Source organism: Lepus europaeus, chromosome 4 (assembly GCF_033115175.1).
Source record: "Lepus europaeus isolate LE1 chromosome 4, mLepTim1.pri, whole genome shotgun sequence".
Taxonomy (NCBI): Eukaryota; Metazoa; Chordata; class Mammalia; order Lagomorpha; family Leporidae; genus Lepus; species Lepus europaeus.
This window is the reverse complement of record NC_084830.1, coordinates 111,329,968-111,357,732: the sequence shown is the minus strand read 5'-3', so window position 1 is coordinate 111,357,732 and position 27,765 is coordinate 111,329,968. Positions and strand designations below refer to the sequence as shown.

At 48.2% G+C, this 27,765-nt stretch overlaps 1 protein-coding gene across 2 annotated transcripts in view; it reads right to left on the bottom strand.

Moving 5' to 3' along the window:
* Positions 1-27,129, bottom strand: part of SLIT3 (slit guidance ligand 3) — a 642,896-nt gene extending 615,767 nt beyond the window's left edge. For both annotated transcript variants that reach the window (XM_062188711.1, XM_062188710.1), the window contains exon 1: positions 26,918-27,129. In XM_062188711.1, the coding sequence (XP_062044695.1) occupies positions 26,918-27,114 (197 nt within the window). In that variant the 5' untranslated portion in view covers positions 27,115-27,129. The remainder of the gene's footprint in view (positions 1-26,917) is intronic.
* Positions 27,130-27,765: the final 636 nt, after the last annotated feature.

The following is a 27,765-nucleotide window of genomic DNA, read 5'->3' as shown; positions in this document are numbered from 1 at the left end:
CAAACTTCTGGGGAACACAATACATCCATGCCCCTAGCTGAGTATGTGGTTCCCAAGTCACCCCAGCCCCTAAACAATTCACCTATTTCTATCGCCTATCGGCCCAGGGAGGTAAGAGGATTTGACTTCAGGGTTTATAATTATGGAATGTTTTTCCAACCTAATGTAAAAGGTTAGGAGAGAAACCAAGTTCAAGGATCATTCCTTGCTCTGGTGCCCCCCACACAGTGCCTCGCCCAGGGCTACTGCACAAACAAGAGCGGGTGATTTGAATGCACTGATGTAAACATGTCTCCTAATCACAGCTTCCAGGGCCACAGGAGCAAAGAGACGAGATGAGAAGGGAACTAAAGGAATTAGAATGGTTCGTCCAATCATGTACCTGCAGGACTCAGATCCCCGCTTCCAGGGACAGAGATGGAGGTGGCCATAAGTGAGCCAGGCCTTGGATCCAATAAAATTGAGAGCAGCTGACACTTCTGAGTACTCCGGCCCCCTGGGGCCTGGGCTGAGTGCACATGAGTAAGCACCAGCCCCTTCCCCTTGTTCTTCTTGTCACGCTTAATTACACCAGGATTGTGCTGAGTCAAGCAACCTGCTAGGGTGGGGGCCCAGGCATGACCTTTCCCACTGCTCTCAGCCAGCTCCTGGGGCTCAAGTAGCCGTGTGTGTTTCCACCAAGAAACCCAAGAATAAACTCAGCACCGATGCACATGGTGCCAAACGCTAAGCCCCACACCTCAGCCCCTGGAAGGACGGCCCCTTCTGAACCAAGAGAGAACAAAAAGGCTTTGCAACAGCCATGCCACCTGCATTCAGTCAGCACCCCCTACCTCAAGCCTTGAAACAGAGGCCCTGTCATGGAATGTGGCAACCAGCAGTCACCCAAGGCAGCCAAGGAGGGGGGAGGCAGGGGCGTAACCTCTGTCTTGGTCAAGTTTCTACCTGAAGCTTCATTGCCAGTCCCTCCACCCCCATCTCGGAGTTAGAGATGTTTACTCTGTCCCATTCAGAGCTCGCTGCTTTTCCGCACATGTGTGCACACATATGTACATGCATGCATGGCCACACCAATGCACCTCCATGCACAGCCCTCTGGAAATGCCCAGAAGAAAACCATGAAGTCAAACGTCCTAGAGGATTCCAAGATTCCCAACCCTGGCTGCATGACAGAATCACCTGAGGAGCATTAGAAATCTTGCAGCCAGGCTGTCCTCCACCCCATGCAGTCAGAACGGCCCTACGTCGGCACAGTATTGTAAGTCAACGCCAGGTGATTTCAGTGTGCAGCTAGGGTTAAGAACCATGGCTGGAGGGAAGTGGCAAGCCCTTGAAAATTTATCCACCAAGTGATGCTTCCAGACTAAGCTCCCAAGCTGAAATCAGGCTCAAGATGTTAGGGAAGCCCTCAGGCTGTTGGCCACAAAGCCACAGAGCCTGGTGGTAGACATCCACAAACACTATTGAGCACCAACTGTGTACCAGGCTCTTTTCCAGAAATGTACAGATTGTCTTGAGAGCTCTGCTCCTTGAGTTTAACAGACTTGCAATTTGAGTCTTAGTGAGGTTTGTCTCTGAATCAACCAACCAGCCAGCTAATATTTACCAAACACCTTGTGCAAGGCTCTGCATAAGGTGCTAAGTAGTACAGTGTGAAATTCCTGACCCTCGGAGCTTAAAGCCTCCATGGAAAAGCCCAAGAAGAATTTGCACATTGAGATAGAAAAACATGTTATAATAGAGAAAGGAGAAGTAAAGGAGCAAGCAATTCAAAATAACAAATACAGGGAACTTCAAAACATTCATGGAAAAAAATCGGGATTAAAAACTAAATTTATTTTGGTGTAAAACCATTTGAAATCCATGCTTTTTTATAATTCCATTTCCATGAAAATTTTGAAGATCCCTTTTGTGCATGGATTTCTCTGCTCTTTTAATCTCATTTTCCCATGAACAGTTCAAATTTCCTCATGCAGATCAAGGAACCACCTTGTCCCAGGCATTGTGTGTGGGAGCAGGGAAACAACCAAGACAAGATCCTGATCTTAACAGACCTCAGACAGGAGCTGTGTCCCTCAAAAAGTGCGGTCCCTAGACCGACACCATCAGCATCACCTGGGAGCTTGCTAGAAGTGCACATTGTTGCACTTCACCTCGACTGGGCACCTTTGGTGTGGCAGGCCTCTCAGTGGTTTGCACAAGCCTTCCAGTTGATTCTGCTGCCTGACCAAGTTGGGAACCATGAGACTAGAAGACTGAAGAATGCTATAGGAATTGGGCGAAGGATGGCATCTCTTTGGCACAGGGTTGATGAAAGACTTGAAGGATGTGAATCCAGGCTCTGAGACTCACATTTTTGGGGGACCTAAGCAATGACTTTAACCAGACTACGCATTCGTTTTGTCCCTGTAAGTAGTAAGAAGCAGTAGTAGAGATGGCGGCTTACCATACTGAGTACATAGGATCATGTGTCTGGGATCTGGTCAGTGCTCAGTAAATGACCTCCAACAGTAGCAGTCATGGCACAGGGGAGCTGCTCAGTTCATGAACATTGACACAGTGAATGAATAAATTAATGTACAAGCGGTGATGACTGGATTCAGCAAGCCTGGAAAAGCAACATCCTCAGGACAAATGGGGAGATGTTCCCTCCTGGACCAGGGTTTCTAGGACTCAGTGGTCAGAACTCATCTCCAGTTTTGAAACTAGACTCTTCCTTGCTCATTCTTCAAACTGACCCAATGAAGGCTGTCCTTGTCCATGGTACCCAGGTCTATATACTCAGACTGTCTGGCTTCAAATATCTACTTGGGTAGTCTTAGGTGAATCATCTAACCCCATTGAGACTAAGTGTTTTCTTCTGGAAAATTGGTATGAAATGGTGCCAACATGATAGTGTTGTTGGGAGAATGAAACATAACAATATGTATAAATTGGTTAGCTTGATACTGTAAATACAGCAGCTCTTTGTCCATGGTACACACATGGCCAATGTGACCTGTGCTAACTGATGCCTGGCTGGGGGCATTTCAAGCTGAAAGCACCAGTGAACTCTAATGCCAGACCCAATTAACACGTTGGTTGCTTGGTTTCTTCATCATAGCAGTAGCTACCAAATCCTGGGAAGCTACTTACAAGCAAGTAAGAAGTGCTTCCCATGTACACCCTGAGACACAGGTATCAGTGTACCCATTTAACAGAAAAGGTGGTTAAGGCTGAGTGATTCATCAAAGTTATACAACATTCTAGTGCTGAGGTGAGATTCAAATTCAGCCCTAATTCTAAAACTGCTATAAAGTCACCTAGCCTTTCTCCAGAAGCTAACAGTCTTTCCAAAGGGCTTCACCCAGCACAGCCATCAGATATCCCAGCACTTCCACAGCATTGCTATGTCACACAGAGCCCTGGAGGGGATGAGACTCAGTCATGGAAGACGGCTGAGGACAGGAGATCAGGCTCTTGAACTCCAAAACCGCTCCCCACAAGCCCCTAACCGACAGAGTCACTGTCTGCATGTCTGTGTTTATACGTGGACTCTGGTGAGGAGGTGGATCCAAAAGAATCCTTTCCAATCCAATAATGGTGATCAAAGCCCAAACACAGAGCAAGAACAACCACAGGCAACATGACATCCCCAGCAGCTTTCAGGAACCACTTTTGTCTTCTGAAAGAGGTACTCTGGGCCGTGAAGCCACACGGCAAGATAAGCGCCCCTCTGTCTCCTTCTTGGTACATTTCCTTAAAGGTTAATCTTCTTTATTCTTCCTCACAGACACCGCCTCGGCTCTGCCAAGGGCCCAGGAGATCTGCAGACCCACATAGGTGCCTCTTCCCAAAGGGGCAACAATGTGGTGAACAAACTGGCAAAACCCTGTCCAGCCTCCTGCCTCTGCTAAAAAGCTGCTAACACTCCTGGACTCCGTTTGCCAACTTGGACTTCACCCTCTACCCCTTTTGGTACAACTGATGCAAAGCACCATCTGGACGCCCTCAACTGGAACAAAGCGGACCCGTCTCACTGGGTCCTAACAAGTCACTCCTCTCCAATCTTGCATTTGCTTGTGAGGAGACATGTTACCTCCGGCTGACCCCACCTGCCAAAAATATTACTGCTTTTTCCCATTTATCATCTTTGTGTTCCACAGTTGCCATGGTAGTAAAATTTACACTCAACAGCCCGCTGCCATTTCCAACTACACACAGGATGACCATGTTCAGTTTGGCTCAGCATAAACAGCAAGGTGCATCTACTTCCTGCCAGACCTTGTACTAGGTAGAAGGCCTGGCTGTGAGCATAAACATGGAAGGAATTTCTCAAAGATTTTGTTCCTTACAAAGCAGACAGTCTGCTTCTTTTGTGATGAAGTTTTTTTTTTTTATTGTAATAAGGTTTATATACTATGAAATTTGCCATTTTAAATAATGTTTTTATTGGAGAGGTAGAGGGAGAGGGAGAGGGAGAGGGACAGGGACAGGGATAGGGACAGGGAGAGGGGCAGATAGACACAGAAAGAGAATCCCCAATCTGCTGGTTCACTTCCCAAATGCCTGCCACAGCCAGGGCCGGGCTAAGGCCAAAGCAAGAAGCTGGACATTTAATCCAAGTTTCCCTAGTGGGTGGCAGGAACCCAATCACTTGTGGCATCACCTGCTGCCTCCTAGGGTCTGTATTAGCAGGAAGCTAGAGTCAGAAGTGCACCCAGGTGTGGCATATCAACATATTAACCACTAGGTCAAATGCCCTGCCTGTAACCATTTAAGTGCACTGCGAAGTGACATTAAGTATGACAGGTCTTCAAAAAGCCCATTGGAAATGCATACTATGGAAAAAATACGCATGGGTGTCAATTTTTCACATCAAAATACTTATCCTAATCCCATTTTCCCACAAACCTTTTGTAAGCTTTTATTTATTTATTTTCATTTTATTTAAAAGGCAGAGAGACAGAAAAAGATATTCCATCAACTGGCTCACTTCCCAAATGTCTACAACCGCCATAGTTGGTTCAAGCTGAAGCTAGGAGCCCACATCTCAGTCTGGGTGTCCCACGTGTGTGGCAGGGACCTAACTTGAGCCAACATTTCAGCTTCCCAGCATCAGCAGGAAACTGGATTGGAAGCAGAGGAGTCAGGACTCAAACAGGCACTGTGATACAGGATACAGAGAGTCCAGGCAGCAACTCAACCGCTGTGCTAAATGCCCACCCCATTTTTCCACGAACTTTTTGAAGTATATTTACAAGATGGTACAATCATCACCAGCAATTTCCAAAAATTTTCATCATCCCAAACAGAAACTTTATAGCCAGTAAGCACCAACTTCCAACTCCCCAGCTCCCAAATACCTCTCATCTACTGTCTGTTTCTGCTTATTCTGGATAGTTCTTCTAACTAGAATCACAAAATATGTGTCCTTTTGTGTCTAGCCTCTCACCTTGCATATATGGCTTTTGTCAGAACTCCACTCCTTTTTAAGGCTGAATAATATTCCAAGTATGTGAAACCTGATTTTTTTTTATCCATTCATCTGTTGAGGGGCACTTGGGTTGTTTCTACCATTTGACTGTTGTGAATAATGTTTCAGGAAACATGGGTGTATAAATGCCCATTTTATTCCTTGCCTTCATTTCCTTTGGGTAAATACTTAGAAGTGAAATTGTCAGATCATACAGTAATTCTATGTTTAACTTTTTAAAGAAACACCTTACTATTTTCCATAGTAGTAGCACCATTTTACATTCCCCATAGCAATGGACGAAGGTTTCAATGTTTCCACATCCTAACCAACTCTTATTATTTTATTGTTTTTGTTTTTAAGTTATCATGGTTATTATTATTGCCATTGTAACAGGCATGTTTTTGGCAGTAGTCAACTGGTGAGGTAAAGAATGGCTTACTGAGTCACCACTGCATTGCAGGTACACATGGGCGCACTGAACACAGTTCTGTGCAGTGAAAGAATGAACCAGTGGGCTCTCCAGTTTACAAGACTGTATTACACCCTTGGATGTGATGTCCTGCCCCACGTTTCCTCGACTCTCTAGGAAGTGCAGCTCCACGGGAGAGACCCAGGCAGTGGCTGAGATCACAAGCAGCAGGGGGCTTAGCATTCAAGGACTATTGGTACCATCTGCCTGCACTGTCTCCAAGCTGAGGGACGGGCAAACCCTGCTGCTTTAGCAAAGGGGAGCCCAGTTGGCAGCACTTCAAAAGTAAGAAGACTAGGAGCTACAGGGTGTGGTTAAGAAACCAAAACAGGGGCCACACAGTGCCCAGAATGACAGTTCTACCCCTTGCCAAATGCACTACCAGTGCAAACTACATATCCTCTCTGTGCTTCAACTTGGACCTAATCCTACTCTCAAAAGCACTACAAAGAAACAAACAAACAAAAAAAAACCACTGCGGTACCTGGCACATCACGGAGTATCAGTGAAAGTCAGCTGTTAGCAGTATATGAGGCTCCAGAACTCACGAAACCCCTTCTTCAGCTCCTTCCTCTGACCCCCGAGACCCCCGGGAAGACAGAAGGGGCTCCAGGATGAGCATAGATTCATCACTTTTTATTCCCAATTATCTTCCAGACTGATCGGAGGGACAGCAGAGCAGCTGCACAGGCAGGGTTCGAGGTGAGGCACTTAGCCTTGATTCTTCTCTACTCAAACCATCAATCCCTCTGAGATCATTCTGGCAAGGGTTTTGGGGGAAGAGAACAGGGCCATCACCAGGAGTCTCCCAGAAAGATCCAGAACCCACACCCCAGGGAGTCACAGAGAACTTCTACTGCATTAAAACCCACAGATGGGACTACAGTGGGATAGGGTTTCTAATGAGAAGGCTGATGGACAGGCTAAAAATTCCATCGGAACAGCAGGGGGCTGTACCGGATGGACTCCAGAGAGAGCACGGGAGGAAGAGGCCGTGGGGCTGGACAGGGTGGGATTTCATGCAGGCAGCATCGTCATTCTTATGTACACGGACGGCAGCTGCATTCAACTGGGCCTGACAGGAAGCTTTGTATTAAGCTAAAGCATATTGAAAATATCCAAGTCTCACGAAATAGAAAGTAGCTCCTGGGCCCAATTCTTCACCTGTACATAACTTAAAAGTCCAAACCAAATCCAAGCATGGGAAAGGGTGAAGGGAGGAGTATCACATGGCAGGATTCTGCAGGTGTGTGGGAGCCACAGCTGGGATCATCTAACATCAAGAGTCTACTTCCAGAGCACTGTATTAGGTGCTTTCCCCACCCCCACTGCCTCAGTAGTATGGGACAGCAGCACCAATGGGGCAATGTTAGCCCCATTTAATGGAAGTGGAAACTGAGGTTTGGACCAAGAAACTTGCTGGGTCTGTATGTATCTATGCCAGGAAAGGAAAAGAAAGCCATGTTTTGGTGATGTCTGTATTCTGTAAAGGCTAAGTATCGCTTATCCAAAAATCTTAGGACCCAAAATTTTGGATTCCAGATTTTGAAATAGTTGCACAGATATCTGGCGAGGGGATCCGAGTGTAAACATGGAACTCATTTATGTTCCATGGACACCTTATATACATGGCCTGAAGGTGATTTTCTACAACATGTTTAGCGCACATGCATTTTAACTGCAACCCATCACATGAGGTCAGATGTGGGATTTTTCCACATGTGGCATCATGTTGGCACTCAGAAAGTTTTAGATCTTGGAGCATTTTGGAATTCGGGCTTTTGGATGAGGGATGCTCAACCTGTACTGGGAAGAACTGTATGAAATGATAATGATTGGTATTCAACATCTTCTAGCAGCAAACATGTCACTTCCATAGGGTTGAACCTACCATGGCACGTTATATAAGTTATTTTATATTGAATAAATTAAATATAAATTATATAACACATAAATGTCCTATTTTATTTATTGCTTATATAATGCTATTTATAAATTATGTAGTATGCAAAAGAGGCAGAATGCTGAGTGGTTGAAAACATGGCTTCTTGACTCCGACTGCACGGGGAACTCGGCTCTGCCACTTACGAGCTCTGGGACACGGAGGAAATGAGGTATCCCCTTAGTGCCTTTGTAACTCATCTGTAAAACAAGCTAATAATAGTAGCAGCCTCACAGGATGGTTGTGAGAACTACGAGAACACAAACAAGGTGCTGTCACAGCGCATGGCACATTCCTTATTAGCAGTCATTACACATGCTTTTGTTCACTAACTCCTTGCAAGAGCCCGTGGCAGTAGTCAAGGCTACCTGCAGTTCACAGCGAGAACCCATGACTCAGAGATTTACCCGGGATCACACAACTAGCAAGGATGCATCAGAAATTCGGACTCAGACTTTCTAAAAGTCTCAGGTCTCGCTGTGCCTTGCGAGCAGCCCAGCTTCTCCCGGTGGTCTCCGTGTGCTCTCATTTGCCATCTGGGGAAAGAAGAGGCTGGGGCAGATGATCTGATGGTTCCTTCCAGCACCCTCATGCAAGGGGGCTGTCTCAAAGCAGCAGCATGAGGAGTAACAGGATCAAACGCTTTCAGTCCCGCAGAGCACAGTCTCCCGAGCCATGTGGCCAGCAGCATTCTGTATTTAGGGTTCCTTTTTTTTTTTTTTTTCATTTTTGCTATTTCTTTCCAGAGTCCTCAGTACATTTCCTAATTAATCACTCCCACTTAATTTCCTAAAGCAATCACATCCTCCCCACAGGCAAGCGGCCACGTCTCAGGCAGAAGCACACACACCAGCTGGCCCCTCAGCTACGTGGGTGTGTGTGAGCAGCCCTTGGATACAACCCAGAGAATGGCACAGACACAGGGAACATGAAGCTTGGGGAGCTACACTCAGAAGACATGCTTCTCCTCCTGGTGACATGTAGGCTTCCTGGGGAGCAGAAGGAACACTGGATTTTGGTTCTCCAAGGAAACCCTAAGATGTAGAAGATCTGGCTGGAATATTTCAGGGTACAAGAAGGTTCTACCAACAGCTACTGGCAATGCAGGGCAGGACCATGCTGGAGAGGTATCAAGGCTCTGATTCCACTCCCTGTCTCACTGACTATTTGCTGTGTGACTTCAGGCAAGAGCTTTGCTTTTGTGGTGCCTCACTTTCCCCATCTTTGAAATGAGAACAGTAGTACCACACAACCGACTATAAGGCAGAAGCCACAAACACAGCAGTCTACAGGAGCCAGAAAGATGCTAACAATGAATGAAGATGGGCTGAGCAAAGGAATAAGCATGGCGTCACATGGTCTCAAGGTTGGACTCACGGTAGGGAGTGGTGGGGACTCTGGTGAAATGCAGACTTGCCTCATAAACTCAGTTAAATAATTGCTATAGGGCCAGGCTGACCTCCTAGATTGCTAGATTTTTCAATTTTTAAAAATAATGCTATAAATAGGCTTTTATATGTGTTCACCCAATCTTAAAAGTTTGGAAAGAAATTGACATTAAAAAAACATTTGAGTGAGCCAATACCATGTGAGCCAAGCATAACATGTTGGATTTGGCCTACGGGCTACTGGTTTGCAAAACTCTGTCAGTGTAAATATTAAATTTAAACAGTGTAATATACAATGCCCTTAGCCATGAGCATAATACATAATAAATACTCAATAAATAGTAGCTATTGTTATCACTTTAACTCATCTTTTCTGCCATTTAGAGTCACCATCTGTAACAACAGATATAAGGTTTCTCTGGGGGCCAACACCGCGGCATAGTAGGTTAAGCTGCTGTCTGCAGTGCCTGCATCCCATACGAGCACTGATTCGAGTCCCAGCTGTTCTACTTCCCATCCAGCTCCCCGCTAATGGCCTCAGAAAGCAGTAGAAGATGGCCCAAGTGCTTGGGCTCCTGCACCCATGTGGGAGACCTAGAAGAAGCTCCTGACTCCTGGCTTTGGATCAACCCAGCTCTGGCTGTTGTGATTATTTGGGGAGTAAACCAGCAGATGGAAGACCTGTCTCTACCTCTCTCTGTCTGTAACTCTGTCAAATGAATAAATAAATCTTTAAAAACAAATTCTCCCTAGTTGGCAAGCTAATGGTCATCTGTGAAAATCTCTGAGAATACCACAGGGACTAACTACTATCCATACACAATATTTATGCAGCTTTATTAATTTAAACATACTTCCTTGATATTGGGCTAGTCATGTTTCCCAACCACAGGCAATTTTTGCCCCCAGTGGACCTTTGGCAATGTCTGGAAACATTTTTTGGTTGTTACGACACAGTGGTGTTATTGGAATCTGGCTGCTAAATCTATTATGGTGAATAGGATAGCTCCCTACAACAACAAAAATCCCACCAAAAATGTCAACAGCACTAAGGCAGAGAAACCTGGGGTTAGCTGGAAGTTTCCTCTTGCATCCGGTTCACAGAAAGGCCTTTAGGAAGACAGAGGCTTGGACAGCTTTTGTCAAATATGCAAGAAGCCAGCAGGTGGGAGAACTAGCATCTATAATTATCTCCCCTTTAAGGCTCAAGGCCCTGCTTTCATTCTGCCTCCTACAGCATCTTCCCATCATTGTCTTAACAACTGTCACATCAACATATTGGCTTCAAAAATAAAATCTGTTGAGCATGCACACTTTGGAAAACGTGCTCCGGGGAAACTGAGGACTTGAGAGATGAACTGCTCGAGCCAAGGTCATTCAGCAAGTCGCAGGGAAGACCTAGAAGAGAATCCTCCAGGTCCTGATCCAAGTCCCTTGGGAAGACATCATTCCATTTTTTACTGTTGCCATGGTAATTATAAATCAATTTTGTCTATCCATTAAAGCCGTTACAAGATAGAATGTTCTCACAAAGCATCGTTGAACTTGCCCTAGTTATTTCATGGATGTGAAAGTAATCACATTTTTGTATATTCTATAATTCTGGCTACATTTACAATTGGCCTTCACCTCCAATGGGATAAATAAGAGAGGTTATGTTGAATTGTGGTTGCCATGCATTGCTATGACTACCCCAAACAAAGAAACCGCTAGGAGCAAAAGCAAATGATTCTGGTTCACCTTAAGAAAGGAAAGAAAAGCGACTTTTATCAATCCTTCCATTATCATAAGTATCTCACAATCTTATCTCATTTATTCTTCCCAATGATTTGAAGAATTTCTTTAGGTCAAACGTTGTTGCATATCAAAAACACCTGTAAGCTTTATAAAATTCCAACATCCAAAAGCACCCTACAATCATTAAGTCCGGGGCTCTGAGGATGGGACTTGGGCATCGGTGATTTTCACGTCTCCCCAGGTGACTCCAGTGTGCAGGCAGGTTTGAGAGCCAGGGTTTCAGGACTCATTATCCTCATTTTTACAGTGGTGTTGGCATCCTAAGGGGAAAACGATTTTGCCTAAGGGCACCCAGCCAGTGGATGGTAAAACTGTGATGCAAACCCAGGTCTACCTTTCTCCAAAGGCCATGCATAATCTCTCTCACGGTGTCACTTTCTCCCCAGAAGTTCGTTAACTGTGGCTCCCCCATTTAGGGGTAGCCAGCTACAAGTTTCTAAACCTGAGAGAAAGGGAGTACTCAGGAAGGTTACTAGGACTTCTGAATTCAATAAAAATCTTTTTCTAAATTTTTACTTGTTGATTTGAGAGGCAGAGAGAGAGACAAAAAGAATTTCATTTATGGTTCCCTCCCCAAATACCTGCAACAGCCAGGTCTGGGCTGAGCTGCAGCCAGGAGCCCCAACCTCAATCCAGGTCTCCCTCCTGGCAAGGAAGGGACCCAGTTACCTGAACCATCACCACCACCTCCTGGGTCTACAATAGCAGGAAGCTGGAATCCGGAGCCAGCACTGAGGATTGACCCCCGGTTCTCTGATAGGGAATGCAGGCAACTTAATCTCTAGGTCTTAACCTCTAGGACAAACATCCACTCCAACAGGAATCTTAAGAATAAGTCTGGATAAAAGGAAAGCAGGCATGGTCTTAGTCCTTGTGTAAGTGCTTAGATGAGTTAGAAAGCCATCATTTCCATTTTATTTGTCCCTCTGTTCAAGCTTCTAGTTCCAGGAAGGAAGCTTCCAACCAACCTGACTTGGCTCATGAGCTAACTCCTTGACTAGGAGACAGCAAGAGTTCTGAGCACAAATCCACCAGACTATAACCCATGGATGCAGAAGATGATACTTGAACAAAATAAAAAGGCTGCATCTTGAATGAGTGAATCCTAGGCAGCCAAAACACAACACAGGGTTCCTACCCTGAAGGGGAACTTAGAAGAGCAAGAAGGTGTAAAACAATTCCTCAGGTACACAATGATCCCCAAGCAGAGCTCAGCAAAATCCCAGAAGCCCATGCAATCAAAATCACTAAGATAGATAGAGTCAGTCAGAAGAGATACACTACCTGGAGAGGTGGCTGTGGTCTCAAAATGATTTGCAAAATATTGTTGAGCTTGTGCATTTTTTGGAAGGACAATATCAATGTCTCCTATCAGATTATCTAGTCTCAAAAAAAAAAAAAAAAAGGTTGGGCTTTTGGGAGATCTTAGGGAAGAAAAAGAAAAGCTCAAAGTCAATGGTTTTAAAAGAGACTCGGATCCCAGAACTACCAGGAATACTATGCTTTACTGTCCCAGGCAGCCTGTCTGGCACCCCGAGCTCCTTTTGAAAGAGCCAGTTCTCTACCTATGAAGGCATCTTCCCAGATCTAGACCTCAACAGACCCTGGCATGCAGGGACTTGAAAAATGAGGCGATTGTGAGTTATTAGCATTAAATAAATAGCTATTCAATGATTAAATTAATGGATGACTTGATATAGAAACCAAAGAAACTGTGGCTACTCAATATATAAGTACTATGTAATAAATTCATAATACAAACTCAGGGACTACGCTAGATGCCTTATCTGATGTATTCCTCATCTTCACAATAACCCTAGAAGACAGTTATGATGATACCCATCTTATAGATGAGGACCCCATGAATCAAAGAGATGAACAGGTTCATCTACAGTGGCACAAGAAGTGATGGGATCTGAAACCAATTCTGTCTGATGTGAGCATCTGTGTGCTGGTCATGATGCCATATGGTCTCCCAATATCAATAATTTAGTTTGAGTGTTACTTGTGTATTGAATGTTTGGCATATATTACCCCAAATTCTTTTTTTATGTTCATTTTTTTAAAACACCAGTTTTGAAACTTTATTATTTTCATCTACTTGAAAGGCAAAACAACAGATAGAGACAGAGAGATAGAAAGAAAGATCCTCCATTTACTGGTTCACTCCCCACATGTCTGCAACAGCTGGGGCTGGGTCAGGCTGAAGCCAGGAGCCCACATGGGTGGCAGGGGCCCAATCACTTAAACCGCCACCTGCCTTCTCCCAGAATGCATTAGCAGGAAGCTCAATTGGAAGGAGAAATCAGGATGTGAACCAGGCACTCCAACATGTGATGCTGGCTTCCAAAGTAGCAGCTTAATCTGCTGTGCCCCAACACCCACCCTATTATTCCAAATTCTTAGGACAATCCTGATCTCCACTTATTTGTTTTAATGAAAAAGACAAGCAGTTTGCAGAAGAGTATTTTTTTCAAGCTAGATCTTTGATTCCAGATCTCTATGGCTCTAGGGTTTAAGGTCTTTCCACCAAATCTGCTGCCTATCCAATCCAATGTCATTCTTAAGAAAAGATGTGTTGATGTGTTGTATTTTCACATGCATTGTCCTACGCTTCTATTAAGAAATGCACAACCCTACCCTCTAGAAGCCTTTAATCTCATTAAGAGATCAGATTCTGTGATACAGAAAATAGTGCTGATACTTCTAAGGCTGTGAAGATTGTAAACCAAAACTGTAATTTCCGTTTACAGTTTCTTCCATGGGGAGAAGGCCTCCACCCATGGACTAGCTAGTTCTGTCTAGAGCAATGGAGTGCCACACAAGGGACACCATGCCACTTCCAAGGCTAGTTCATGAGAAGCCCTAAAGCTTCAAGGCTGGCCCAAGCTTTTGCACACCTGTTATTGGAATCCTGAATCAACAAGTAAAAAAATCTCTTGCTTTGAGGCTGCCATGCTGTGAGGACGCTCAAGCCACAGAGGGAAGTCACATGTGTAGGCACTCTGGTCTACAGTCCGACTGAGCCAGCCTTCCAGTCATCCCAGCCTGCATGCCAGACAGGAGAGTGAACAGCCCACAGGTGAATCCAGCACTCAGCCATTCAAGTCTCCAGTGATCATTCCGGACTCTGCAGCTCATGCCTCACACGTGACAGAGCAGAGAGGAGCCTTCCTTCCAGAGCTGTGCCCTCCTGGTCCAGAAAACCCATGGAGCATAATCAAATGACTGTTGCTTTCTCGCACTAAGTGTTGAGGTAGTTTATTAAGCAGTAAAACAGAGCCAGAATAATGGCTCTTTGGATGGTTATTTAATGCCAGGGACTGTCCTGTACGATGCACATGTATTACTTCCTCTGATCCTCCACACAACCCAAAGATGTGAGGTGTTACGAGGAGCATGCCCGAGACGGCCAGGCTGGCGATGGCTCTCAAACCCAGGTCATGCTAACACTACCATCAAGCCTCTGAACTGCTCTGCTGCAGAAGAAGGAAAATGTGTCTTTGTATAAAACCTACACAGCTCCAAGCTGATCAGTTTTAAGAAACACTGACTGCTATTTTTGAAACGAAACATCTTTTTCTTTCTTAATTTCAGAAGGCTTACTGTGGAGCTGAGCTAATTATTTCAGCCTTAATCAAGGACCAGCCCTTCCCTGAAGCAGCTGTCCTGGCCTCTCTTTTGCCTCCAGAGTCCCTTGGGTTGGCTGGATGTTGGCTCAAGCCTAAACCCCAAATCCCAGCCCCCCAGAAGTGAGGATGTATAGGGCTGCAGGGATCCTTGGAGATCATCCAGACTACTCCCCTTGCCCCCTTCAAAGAGGAGAAAACTGAAGCCCAGAGAGGTCGAGTGACTTGTCCAAGGTCACACAGTGCGTCAGAGGCACAGCCAGGTCTCCATACTCCCAGGCAAGCATTCTTTCCACTCCACCACCACCATGCTGCAGTTACTAAAAATTCCCCCGAGCCACCTCCCTCAGCCCTTCTCTCAGCAAAGCTGTTTTCCCCCCACACAACTACACACAGACACATTTGGCAAGAGGTGCTATCAGCTCTGCTCTGCTCGTGAAATGCTGTTTTGCAACGGGGCCTCTTTGTTCGTTAGCAACACAGACAAAGAAAACCGTAGTTCAGTCTTCCTGGAAGGGGATGTTCCTGGTTTGAAAGACGGGACAAGAGCTTCCTGGCTGAATATGACTCCAATCAGCATGCAGCTCTAGTCGGGAAAGAACCCAGAGGAGATTTAGGGCTTTGCAGAATTTCTAGAATATACAAGGAGGGCACATGGCAGGGGGAAGCTTATGGGAAATGTTTCAGAAAATAGGAAATGCACGCCTAAATGGAGTCACCAGAGCAGACTGGGTCCCATCTTGTGGTGTGAAGTAATTAGATGGGCTGGGGGTGGGGATTAGAGTCCCTACAGCTCCTATGAAACAAGGAGCCACCCTGCTTTGGAGTCCAGCTCCAGTCCTGCTTTCCAGGGCTCCTCTCCCCACTGTTTTCCTCATCTGGGATCTTCCCTCTCTAGACGCTAAATAACCCAGAGCCTTGGTGCTGAGAGGCCTTGGGTAGGAGCTGCATTCCCCAGTTGCCCATCTGGCGCCTCTCCCCTTGGTTCTGCGTTCTCTTTTGTTTGCTGCAGTGGACTATACTCCCTCCGTAGCTTCCCAGATTGGCACTGAGACTCTGGTCTCAGTGATCTTGACTCAGGCCCAAAAGTTGTGAACGAGGCTGAGACAAAGGCAGATCAAACGTCTCAAGAGAGCAGATCACCCCCAGAAAGCTGGGGGTCACCTGGATTACATCTCTGAAGTATTTATCTTTCAGGGTGAGTTGGGATTGGTGCTTGGGGGATGGTGGATGGATAGACCAGATGAGCTGCAGAGATACTTCAAAAGCCTGAAAAACTCTTAGCCAGGGAAGGAAATGAGAGGGGGAGGAACAGAACCAAGTTCTATGGCAGAAATTCAGAACTTGTAAACTGGCAGCAGATGGAAAGGAAAGGCATGGCTTCTGGAAGGAGGGATGGAGTGGAATGTGTTTCTCAGGGCTATTGCAAGCCACAATCTTGCATTCCAGAGAACCAGGTGGATGCTGCTGAGAATTGCCCCTGACATACTTCCTTCCTAGGTCTCCGTGCATAAGGTGAGACCTCAAAAAAGCACCTCCACTTCCAAAGGAAAGGTGTCAGACCCTTGCCCCTAGGGCTGTCTTCCCCTTGGCTCACTCTTAGACAAACCTGCCCAAGGAACAATTCCATCCTGGAGTCCCCTCCCCCGCCCCTTGTTTTCCCTTGGGAAAATCCTTTCCTACTTAGTTCAACCAAAAACAGAAGAATAAGGGAATTGCTATCTCCAGAAAACAACATCCCCTGGTTTAGGTACAGCTCAGGAGGGGAGGGCATGTTGGCCTCCCCAAGGAGGCCCTCTATCTCCTCCTGGACTCAGATGCTGCTGCACTGTGTGTCCATGTTTATGAAATGCTTCTCAAATAAGGTCAGTGTTCTATGCAGAGTTGGGTCTCTAATAAATTGCAGAACTTGTGCTGTTTGCCAGCTAGCTGCAGAGGCATACTTGAATTCTTTCTGGGATACAATTGTTTTCAGATTAATATTTTCCCCATGAGTTTTTTTTTTTTTAATTCCACTTGTACTATTTTTTTATGACATGTGAGTTTTTCTAGATATTTGTACCCACTGTGAGAGATGAGTGATACTTATTTTCATTCGTGATCTCTTAAGGCTTAATGCTGCGTCTTCCATTCTTCTCGTATTTTCCATATTCCCACCAATCTCCCCTCTGAACCTAGCATGGAAGCCTTTACCATGTCAGTCATCTGATGGGGAGGGACAGTACATACTGATTTTAGTATTATTTTGAGCTGTTCTAGTTATGAGGACATTTCACTTTATTCATTGCGATAGATACTGAAAGAATAGTTCCTTTAAATAACTTCATTCTTCACAGATTCCCTTATTTGGTAGACACTGTTACTTATTAATTACCTACTGAAACAAAACGTCCTCTGATCTCTACTGGTCGGGCTGTGACCATGGCCATGGCTGGTATGTGGCTAGCCAAGCAGTGGTAAAAGTGACAAAGAAAACATGACCAAGAGTTCAAAGGCATGGATGATTCTGAGAAAAGCTTTCCAGATCCCTGAGTTTATCTGTAACTAAACGATGCTAAAATACATCCTGATCCGCTTCCAGATACATGGTTTCTGGCGGGGCGGGGTAGGGGGGAGGGAATTAGTTAATATAGATGAACTCATTAAGGATTTCACTGAATTTAGGAAGCACTTGCAGACATCTGAGCTCACTGAAACCTTGCATCAGCCTCATGAGCTACGTTTGATTCCTACCATTCCAAAAGTTGCAAGTGAGCCAATGGGCGAAAGGTAGTCACATAGGCCCTGCAGTTAGAAAGTGATAGTTTCAGCCAGGTCTTTCTACTACTTAGTTAACATTACATCTGAATTATACTCTCCACAAATGCCATTTAGAAAACCCATACACACAACCCTTTTTAACCACATTCTAAAACTGAGTTAGAGATGGGGAGGAGAAGAAAGAAGACCAGTGAAATGCTAGACACATCTACATCACATTTCTAAGCAAAAGGGCTCTTCAATGAAATTATCATCACTGTACTTTTCAATTACAGAACAATCTGCTGTATTTCCTGCTTGTGGTACAAGGCGATCAGGAGTATGTCTAAGTAATTCACCACCTACAGATCCCATCCCTGGAGCAACCCCTATACAGAAACCTGAACTTTGACAAAAAGCTTCAGAGGGCCATTACAGTGAGGTCCCCTGGTGGTTTCTAGGACCAGGCTTTGAGTTAGCTGCAAGTCTCCAGTCTTCAAGGAAGATGCAGGCCATGAAGATGCTCTTCAGGACCTGGGCTCCAAGGGTGACAGTCCAAATTCACTGCCAAGGCTGTGGGAGTTTGGAGGGGGCAAATAAGAACAAGGAGCCAAGCTCGAAGGGTTAAGGCAAGAGCCAGGGAGAGATGCATGTGATGCACAAGTCAAGGTCATCAACCTTAGAAAAGGATCATGGTCAAGGCTACGCACGATGAAGAGTCTAATCAATGCTGGCTACTGTGGAGGTAACTGTTGCTACTAATTACAGAGGCTTGGGGGTATGTGTAGGCCTCAGTCCTCATACTTCACCCTCCATCATATCTGTTCCCAGAACTACTCAAGTAAATGTGCTTCACGCCAATCCACACCCAAGATGCTACGGCAAATCATTGTGTTTACAAACCTGAAGCTTCCTGAACTCTGCTATTGAAAGAAGGGCCAAATTCCCCAGGCTAACATAGCTTCCAGGAGAGAATGACACACAGACATGTCCACACACCCTCTGCAATACTCCACATCTCAGGCTGATGGGGCTTCTGCTACCGGCCTAATAGGATGAGAATGAAGCTAAAGTCATGATGGAAAGTTCCAGGAGAAACCTAGAGAATTTATAGCAAAAATTCAGCAAACTGAAGAATTAGCATTAAAAGGAAATTATTCCAGAGGAAACAGAAACAAGAGAACCCTAGGGAAAGAAGGTGCTATAGGCCAATAAGACCTCAACATCCACCCCAGTCAGAAAGAACAGGACAATAATGTAATTCAACACCCAGATCATAGAAAACATGGGAAAAAGCAGACAGGACTCTGCGGATTATATTGACAGCTTGGATAAAGATCCAAAGGGCAAGCTCACTAAAACTGCAGAGGAAATAAATAGTAGGAGATGGGGCAAGGAGTGGTTCATTTGCTAGAGGAGGAAATCAAAACAGAAAGTTTTCCTGAAGAGCCGATGAAATGAAATGATTTGCCAAAATGTAATCAGGACAAATGCAAAGTGTTGCCCTCAGACTCCGAAAGGTCCACGACCAGGACGTCCAGGATGGGGAACAGCAAGATAACAGCAGTGAGAGCTCAGGAGATCCCAGGGCACACAGGAAATGAGCCTGCTCCACTGAGCCAGCAAGGGGCGTGGCTGGCCAAGGGAAAAGGTCTCTGATCAAGTAAGGGTGCGGCTGTAGGAGGCCTCCTCCTAATACAGGTTGAGCATCCCGAATCCAAAATTCCCAAATCCAAAACTCTCCAAACACTGCCGATGTGACGCCACTGCTGGAACATTCCACACTGTTAAACTGTTCTGTGCACAACACTATTGAAAATAAAATTACATTCAGGTCATGTGTAGAAGGTATATAAGAAACAAATGGATTACATGTTTAGATATGGATCCCATTCCCAAGGTATCTCAGTATGTACATGCAAATAGTCCAAAATCTGATCATCTGTAATTCCAAACACTTCTAGTCCCAAGCATTTTGATAAAGGACTCTCGACCTTGGAAACTATTTAGAGGAAGAGATACAGGAATGGGGGACAGAGTCTAGCCTCAAACACCAAAGCACGCAGAATAAAGTGATTATAAAATGGATGGAAGGAGCCCTGTTGTGGCATAGCAGGTAAAGCCACCACCTGCGAAACTGGGTCCCCTATGGGTGCTGGTTAGAGTCCCAGCTACTCCACTTCCAATCCAGCTCCCTGCTAAGGCACCCGGGAAAGCAGCAGAAGATGGCCCAAGTGCTTGGGGCCCTGCACCCACGTGGGAAACCCAGAAGTAGCTCCTGGCTCCTGGCTTCAGATCTCTGTTTCCCCCTCTCTATCTAATTTTGGCTTAGAAATGGATAAAATAAATCTTTAAAAAAATTAGTTGGGGGCTGGCACTGTGGCATACTAGGCTAAGCTTCCACCTGTGGCACCGGCATCCCACGTGAGAGAGCCAGTTCATGTCCCGGCTGCTCCTCTTCCGATCCAACTTTCTGCTATGGCCTGGGAAAGCAGTGGAAGGTGGCTCAAGTGCTTGGGCCCCTGCACCGACATGGGAGACCCTGAAGAAGCTTCTGGCTCCTGGTTTCAGATCAGCCCAGCTCTGGAGTTGTGGCCATTTGGGGAAAACGGCGGATGAAAGACTTTTCTCTCCGTCTCTCCTCTCTCTGTCTCTAACTAGACCTCTCAATAAATAAATAAATAAATAAATAATTTTTTAAAGAAGTAGATGGAAGAGAAGACAAGACTCAGGTGAGTGGTGAGAAACACAACACCAATAAAGTTTTTCTGAAAACTTACCATTTGAAAAAAAAGGATTAATCCTGATCTGTGTCACAAGAATCAATGGGAGGTAAGTTCAACCCCCAAACAAAGAACATTTATTAGGACTGTCTTGTGTCCATTTATTTGGATAAATTGCTTTGGGGAGAAGTGAGTTCCTCATCATTAGAAGCCATCAAGCAAAGAGGCTGACCACTTTTTCCTAAAGTATGCTGGTGGAAGACCAAGCTTCCCATGGTTGGAACTTGGACAGGTGCAGCCCTTTCAACCCTGACAATCTTTATTTTTCCCAATCTGCGTTCTGATGGTAAGAATTATAACAATGCGGACAGGAGGGGATGTGGAGGGTGCACCATGCCGCAGGCAGCCTCCGGGAGTTACTTCAGCACTCACGGCACCCTCTACAGCTGATGTGTAGCATGATTGTTTTTATTTTATGTATGCAGAAAGCGAGACCACCCGGCTCGTAGGTGGTGGGACCATTAGCTGAGCCTTGGCTGGCCCTGGGGTCCACACCTTACCTATCTCCTGTCTGCCTAGCATTGAGGACTTTAAATCACACATTCTTTGCCCAATCCTTCCCAGGGCATTCCTGGATCGAATGCGGCACCGCCAACATGATTCAGGAGACCAGGGGAGTGGCGGAGACCATACAGCCATTGGCAGCTCAGCAGCAACAGCAGTTACAAAACACAGCTCTTGGGCGGCGCCGTGGCTTAACAGGCTAATCCTCCGCCTTGCGGCACCAGCACAGCAGGTTCTAGTCCCGGTTGCCCCTCTTCCAGGCCCGCTCTCTGCTGTGGCCCGGGAGTGCAGTGGAGGATGGCCCAAGTGCTTGGGCCCTGCACCCCATGGGAGACCAGGAGAAGCACCTGGCTCCTGGCTTCGGATCAGCGCAATGCGCCGGCCGCAGCGGCCATTGTGGGGTGAACCAAGGGCAAAAAGGAAGACCTTTCTCTCTGTCTCTCTCTCTCTCACTATCCACTCTGCCTGTCAAAAAACAAACAAACAAACAAACAAACAAAAACATAGCTCTGGTCTGCGGAACAGAGAAGCAGAGTAGTCCTCTGATGAGCTTCCCACCTGGGCAAGGCTGATTTAAATTTAAGAATGGGGCACAATGAATCATGGGAAGCCCTGGAAAGTCTACACGGTGCACCACAGCCGGGGCAGCCCCTGTATCTCCAGGAAAGCATTCTGGGAAAGCCTGCCTCCACCCCCTCCTAGCTTTCTCTTTCTTTTCAGCAGTTCTAAAAAGGGTTAAGACCACCTTACATAATGAGGGTGGAGCATGCTAGTAAATACAGCTGTTTCAAGTAAAGGCAGTAACAGAGACAGGCAGACATGGGAAGTCGGTAAAAGGAGGTATTTAGAGGAAGAGAGAAGGAATGAGCATTGAAAGAAAAAGTCAGGGCCAAAATGCTCCATGAAAATCCAGCCCCCCCAAAAAATAAATAAATAAAATGCATTCCTTATTTAAAGAGACCACAAAGCAGCACGCCCATGGAAAAGATAGAAACCACTTCAACCATAATCCCCTTTTTATGGAACAGAGACCAACCTGGGCTCAGCTGCAGGGCAGGACTCAGAGAAGGGGGGAGGGGCCCGGGCAAGCGGGTGTTGGGCAGTGTACGTGCAGGCAAGGGGCTTGCTTCTGTCTGGCTGGGGTGGGTGGGGGGAGGGGGTGCAAATGCAGAACAGGCATTGAAACTTCCCAGCTGGATGGAGACCGACATAAACAAATGGGCACAATGGCTTTGCACCCTCTCCGTAGTCATTTGCCGAGGGCTCCTGTGTGCCAGGTACTGTGTTCAGCCATTCCAGTCCTTTCGAACCGGAGCTTTGCGGTGCATCCCTCACAGCTCAGGAATGGTAGCTGGACAACCAACAGCAATGATAATGAGAACGACGTGGTAGGCACCGTGCTGAGCGCATTACGTGAATGGCCTCCAGCTGCATTCACAGCAGCCCCATGTGATTATCACCCCTCTACTACAGGTGTGGAAATGAGGTACCTAGGGAGTAAACAGGCAGCAGCCCAGAGCAGTGGAGAAACACGCCTAGGGAGCAGCCAGCAGGAGGCAGAGCCTAACTCAAACCCAGAGCGGTCTGTGCCCAGAGCCCAGGCACAACCCGCAAGGCGCGGGCACTCTGAAACCTCCTACTTCAAGGCGAAAGAGCTCCAGGCCTGACCCATCGTTCACTTCTCGCCTTCGCAGTGACAATAAGCAGAAGTGGAGAGAAAAACCACAAAACCACAACCGAAATGGCCAAATCGCACAAATATTACAAGACCCTGATGATGGGCAAAAGCAAAACTTAATAATGATCCTACAAATATGTATCAATTATTGCAAGAGGAGCAGCAATCAAAAACCACAGAGCGCTCAGGATGATGCTGATGAGCTCCTGATTAGAAAGTCCCATGGTATAAGCATTCAGGTTTTCCAGCTCTTTTCACAGGCATGTGCACAGTAGGAGTGTTGCAAGGTTGCTAAGCAACGCTTGACAACCAGACTTCAGAGTAGATCACTCAATAGGAGTCTTTGGCAACTGTAGTAATGCAGTAATTTTAGTTCATGAAATCCAAATTTTAGATACCCTTAATAACTCATTCAATAGGTTGCCCTTAGCCAGACATCAAAATGCAAATCTATAATTGTTCATCTTCCCCTTGCAAGAACTAAACAAAGATGTGCATTTTGGAGGCTCATTAGTCCTTTATTCAACTGATATTTGTTGAAAACCTACTATGTGCCTGACACTATTCTAAACCTTGGGCGGGAGGATCCTGACAGCTCACCAGGGGACTGTAAATGGAAAACCTCTGAGACTATACCAGGATTCAATTTTCAGGATGATGAGGAGCAGAGAGGCAAAGCAATCTGTTCAGAGTGGCACAGCACCCCGCAGGCAGGTGCACTCAAGTGTTCTGTGGACCCTCCAGGAGAGCACTGGGCTTCCCTGCAGCTAGCCCTCAGAGGCCCTATGACTCACCCCCCACCCCTCCCCACCCTGTGCCCCTGGTCCTGGGAGCTGGCCTGTGGGCTGAGCATGCCAGGACACAGGGCTTGGTGGTTGAGCATCTTGGAAAACCTCCCACTTGACCCCAGGACCTCTGTGGTCCAGCGAGGGAAGGCCTATGACACGGGGTGGGTTTTTATTGGACCCAACCACCGGCGAAGCTTGCCGTCATCTGGAGCGATGGAGAAAATTAAGTTACCACATTCTCACGTTTCAGCCCCTCGCCCATTTTCCTGCGCAAACAGGAAATGTTTATTTAAATACAGCAGTCTCCAGCATGTTCTGGAGCCAAGCGAAAAACCAAAGATGTCCACTCTTGCCCCACTCAGCTGTTGAGGCTACCACCTCGCTGTGGGTGACAAGCCGGCCCACGCCTGCCTCTGGGCTCCATGGGGACAGGAGGCCCCTCCAGAGAGTTCATTTTCATCTGCTGCCTCTTCCAAGCCGAGGTTGTGGTCGGAGAAGAATTACATCTGGGGGCTCCTTTTGTGCTCAGAAGGGTAAATGCAACATCTGTTTACTCTGTGCTCCATGGTAAATGTTTTGTTTCAGGCACCGCCATTCACTTCCTCTCCTCTCGGCCTCTGTCTCTGCTGCCTGGATAATAAATCACACTGAATTCTCGGCGTTTATTTAGCTTTCTTGTGGGTGTCACCTCCTCATCCAGGGGGGGAAAAAAGCTGTCGGGAGTTTATAAAAGACAGGGTTTCTTTCTCCGTGGGATGTGCTGACATGATGGAGAAAGACTCGGAACGCAGGCCCCTGGCTCCGATGCCGGCTCCAAGACAAAAATTCAGGGCCTCATTCCAGGCCCGAGGCAAAGTCCAAATGGTGACCACATGATCTGCACTCGAGTTCTCCTTAATGTTCTACCATGAGGTTTCGGAAGTCCAAAACATCCAGAGAAACAAGACGCACGCACACACACAGGCACGCATGGACAGATGCCTTCGTAACATGCTCACTGGCAGGCAGAGCAAAAGGAATGGCAAATGGAGAAAATGCGCCTTCTTTGTTTTAAAACACATCCTAGACATGCCAGTTCGGGCAACCAGACTCGAGAGAGGTCCTGAGCATCTGACAGTAGTGCCAACCACACGTGTGCTCCGTGACACAGGGTGCCCTGGCACAGCTCAAAGGCTCCGCGAAGGAAGTTCTCTTCTTCCATCCTTTGCTTACGTTCTTCACGTGGAAGTGCTGGCTTCCTTCTGTGTGTGCAGCGATTTTATACACAGTGCTGGAATGCAGCAGAGGTTCAAGCAATGTTGGGTGAATGAATGAAGGATGAATGAATGAGAACTTCCTGAAGAAATCCTTAGTGTGGCGTCGAAATGCCAACTATTCCCCCAAGAGCTTGCAGAATTGCAGTGTTACATCTGAGTTGACTGAGAGGGGGTGTGGGGTGGTGAAGGGCTTCTAAGTGGGCTGCCCTTAAACCCTGCACTGACCCTGACCCCGATTGCTCCTAAAGGCTGCCTCCCACTCCCGGAGGAGGAAGGAGACCAGAATGAGCAGCCTGGGCAGCCGCATCACCCCAAGGCACCCCAGCCAAAGTGGCACCAGCAAGCAGCCCAAGGCAGATGAGACAGAGATATTCCAAAGCACCTCCTACGCTGCCAGGGCCTGTCAGTGACCATGAAGACGCACAGGACTCCAGTCTCCACCCAGCTTCTTCAGTTGTAGAACACACAGCCGCCCCTGAGCTGCCTGGGGCTGCTGGAGGAGGTGGCCAAGTGCCTGCAACCTTCCCAAACTTCCTACAGACCAGGCAGAGAAAGACCCACTTGCCTCCATTTCCCAAACATGCCACAGAATTCATTTTTTATGATGATAATGATGATCAGAGTCAAGTAGTCTTGAGTCCCCAGGTAGGACAGCTCATGCCACAGGGGAGCTGAATGCTTGTAGGGAGCACCAAAGCAGCTTGTTCTAAGGCCCAGCAGGTCAGAACCTTCCCAGGACTCGGTGTTCACCTCTCTTCGCCTGGACTGTTCCCTACAGTCCAGGATGTCCAACAGGGTGGTAGGGGAGTGTGGGCACGGGAGACAGACAGGCTTGGACTCAGACTCATGAGGAGTCACCTGACCTGGAATACGTGATGAGGTAGCTCATCTGCAGAATGGAGTGCACGCATTACTATGCAACTGATGGGGCAGTGGTAGAGATTCAACGAGATAACACATACACAAATCATTAAACATTAAACATTAGTGACAGCGATTATTTCACCAGCTCACATGAAGAAGAGGGGGAATTAGTTTCTAAGTTATAGGTAAATGAGTGTTTGGCTGATATAATGTCTCAATTACGGTGTGGAAACCTGGTTGCTGGCTCTTTGATGGACCTCAGCTGCCATATTTCCCTGGACACGTCCTGGCCTTCTACACATGAAATGAAGGCAGTATTTCTCTAGGACTGCACAGCCCAACCCAACAGAATCAATGCACTGGGTGCAGGGGGAATGTTTTGAGCCAACAGAAAGCACCAGGAATAGGAAGACAATCCTATTGTATCTCCACCCAGAGAGGCACAACCACTAAATGGAAGGAACAGAAGAGGAGTTGAGGAACTGAACTAACAGGCTCCAAGACTGTTCAACTCAGCATCACTCTCTTCCAGCCACGCAGGCAGAATGGGCCATCCCATGCCTACCCCGGGATCAGGGAGAAGGGGAGAGAGGGGAGCAGACACGCAGCGGGTGGAGCCCACCAGAACAAACCCTCACCCACTTCTCAGCCGGGCTCCCACTCTCTCCATCCCTTCTCCCTCCCTCCTTCCCCATCCTCCACTGTGGACGAAGAGGAGCCCACCCTGGAGTCCCAGTTTTGCATTTGGTCCGAGGATCAAAATGATAAATGTTTCCAAAACGTTGACATATGAAAAGTAAATATTTGGTTGCACAATTGGGGTTAAAACGAGGGTCAATCCGCACCACTCTCCAAGCGCCTGTGCGCTCGCTGCCAAACCCAGGATCCGAGCTGAGTGCGGTTTGTAAGATTATAGCGCTCGGTCTCATTGAAAGGGCTGTCAGCATTTCCATTCTCCGGCCCGTTTGGGGAGGCATTTATAACCTAGCCATAAAAAATTCACCCGGGCTGCAACTTGGCATCTCCCAGGCTGCGCTCCAGGCAGGGCGGGTTCTGCGTGCGCCCACTCGGAATGCGTCCGGGTCCTCAGAAGTTAGACCTTCACGCACTCAACTTTCCCCACCAGGTCAGCCCCCGACGGCAGCTGCCCGAGCGGATCTCCGAGAGGGTCCGAGTCTCAGGGCCTCTCTCTCGGTTCTCCGCGCCCTGACGCCCCACCAGCCTTTCGCTTTCCCCTTCGCCCCGGTTTTTAACGAGCGCGGCCCCGTTGCCCTAACCCCGAAACCTGGAGGCTGCAGGGCTCTCTCGTGCCCTCCTGCCCGCCTTCGCCTCAGAAGCTGTCAGCGGGCCCTGTGTGTGCAGCCCTGAGCCCTGGAGAGGCACCACTTTTGCCCATCGCGGGGAGGGGGCTTCAAGACCTCGCTCTCCAGACCTGCCCAAAGCCAGAGACCCCCTACTCAAAAGAGCCAGGGATCTGATGAGGCAGGAGCTGCGAACAGAGACTGCATCCAGCGTGACCAGCGGGAGGGGGGAAAGGAAGGCTCTGGCGCCTGGGGGCCTCCCTGCGGGACCCAGGTGGGTGGCCCGCGTGGGGCGGGGCGGGGCGGGACGGGGGTACTCACAGGCGCTCGGCGTTGCGGGGGATGCCCCGGGGAACGGCCCGGAGGCCCAGCCCGTGGCAGTCCACGCTGGCGGCAGAGCAGGTACACTTGGTGGGGCAGGCGACGGCGGGGGGCCCGCTCAGGACGCTCGCCAGCGCCAAGGCCAGCGCCAGGCGGGCGCGCACGGCGGCTACGGCCCCTGTCCGCCCGGGGGCCATGGTGTGCGGGGGCCCGCGGCGGGGCAAGGCGCGTGGAGCCGGAGGAGGCGCGCGGAGAGCGCGGGCGGCCTGGGGAGCGGGCGACGGAGTTGGCGCGGAGGAGGGGCGAGCTCGGCGCTCAGGCGCACGGGGCGCGGGCGGAGCGGGGCGCGCCGGGCGGCGGCGGCGGCGGCAACAGCAGCTCCATCGGCGGGGCTGGCGCTGCCCCGCTGCGCATCGCTCGGAGCGCCCAGGTGCCAAGCGCCCCCTGGTCCCGCCGGCCCGCAGCCCGGAGTGCGGGCCGGCTCGGGGGCCTGGGGTGAGCGCAGTGGGGCGCGGCGCCCGGGGAGGGCCGGCTTGGGGCTGGGCTCGGGAGCGCGGCGGCGGCGGCTAGGGCACGGGGCGGCCGGGTGAGCTGGCCGGCGCTCGCTCTCTCCATTCACTGAGCAGGGCAGACACCGGAGACGCGGGGCCCAGCCCTCTCCCGCCCCCCCAAAACCGCCAGCTCCGCCTCCCATTGGCTGCGCCGCGCGTCGTGTCGACTAAGTTGGGAACTTTGCTGGAGCGACCGCGAGCCGGAGGGAGGAGGCAGCGGAGGAGGGCGACGGAAAGCCCCGGGGAAGGCAGGGGGCGAGGCCCGCAGGGGCCCCGGGGGAAAACGCTGCAGCTCCT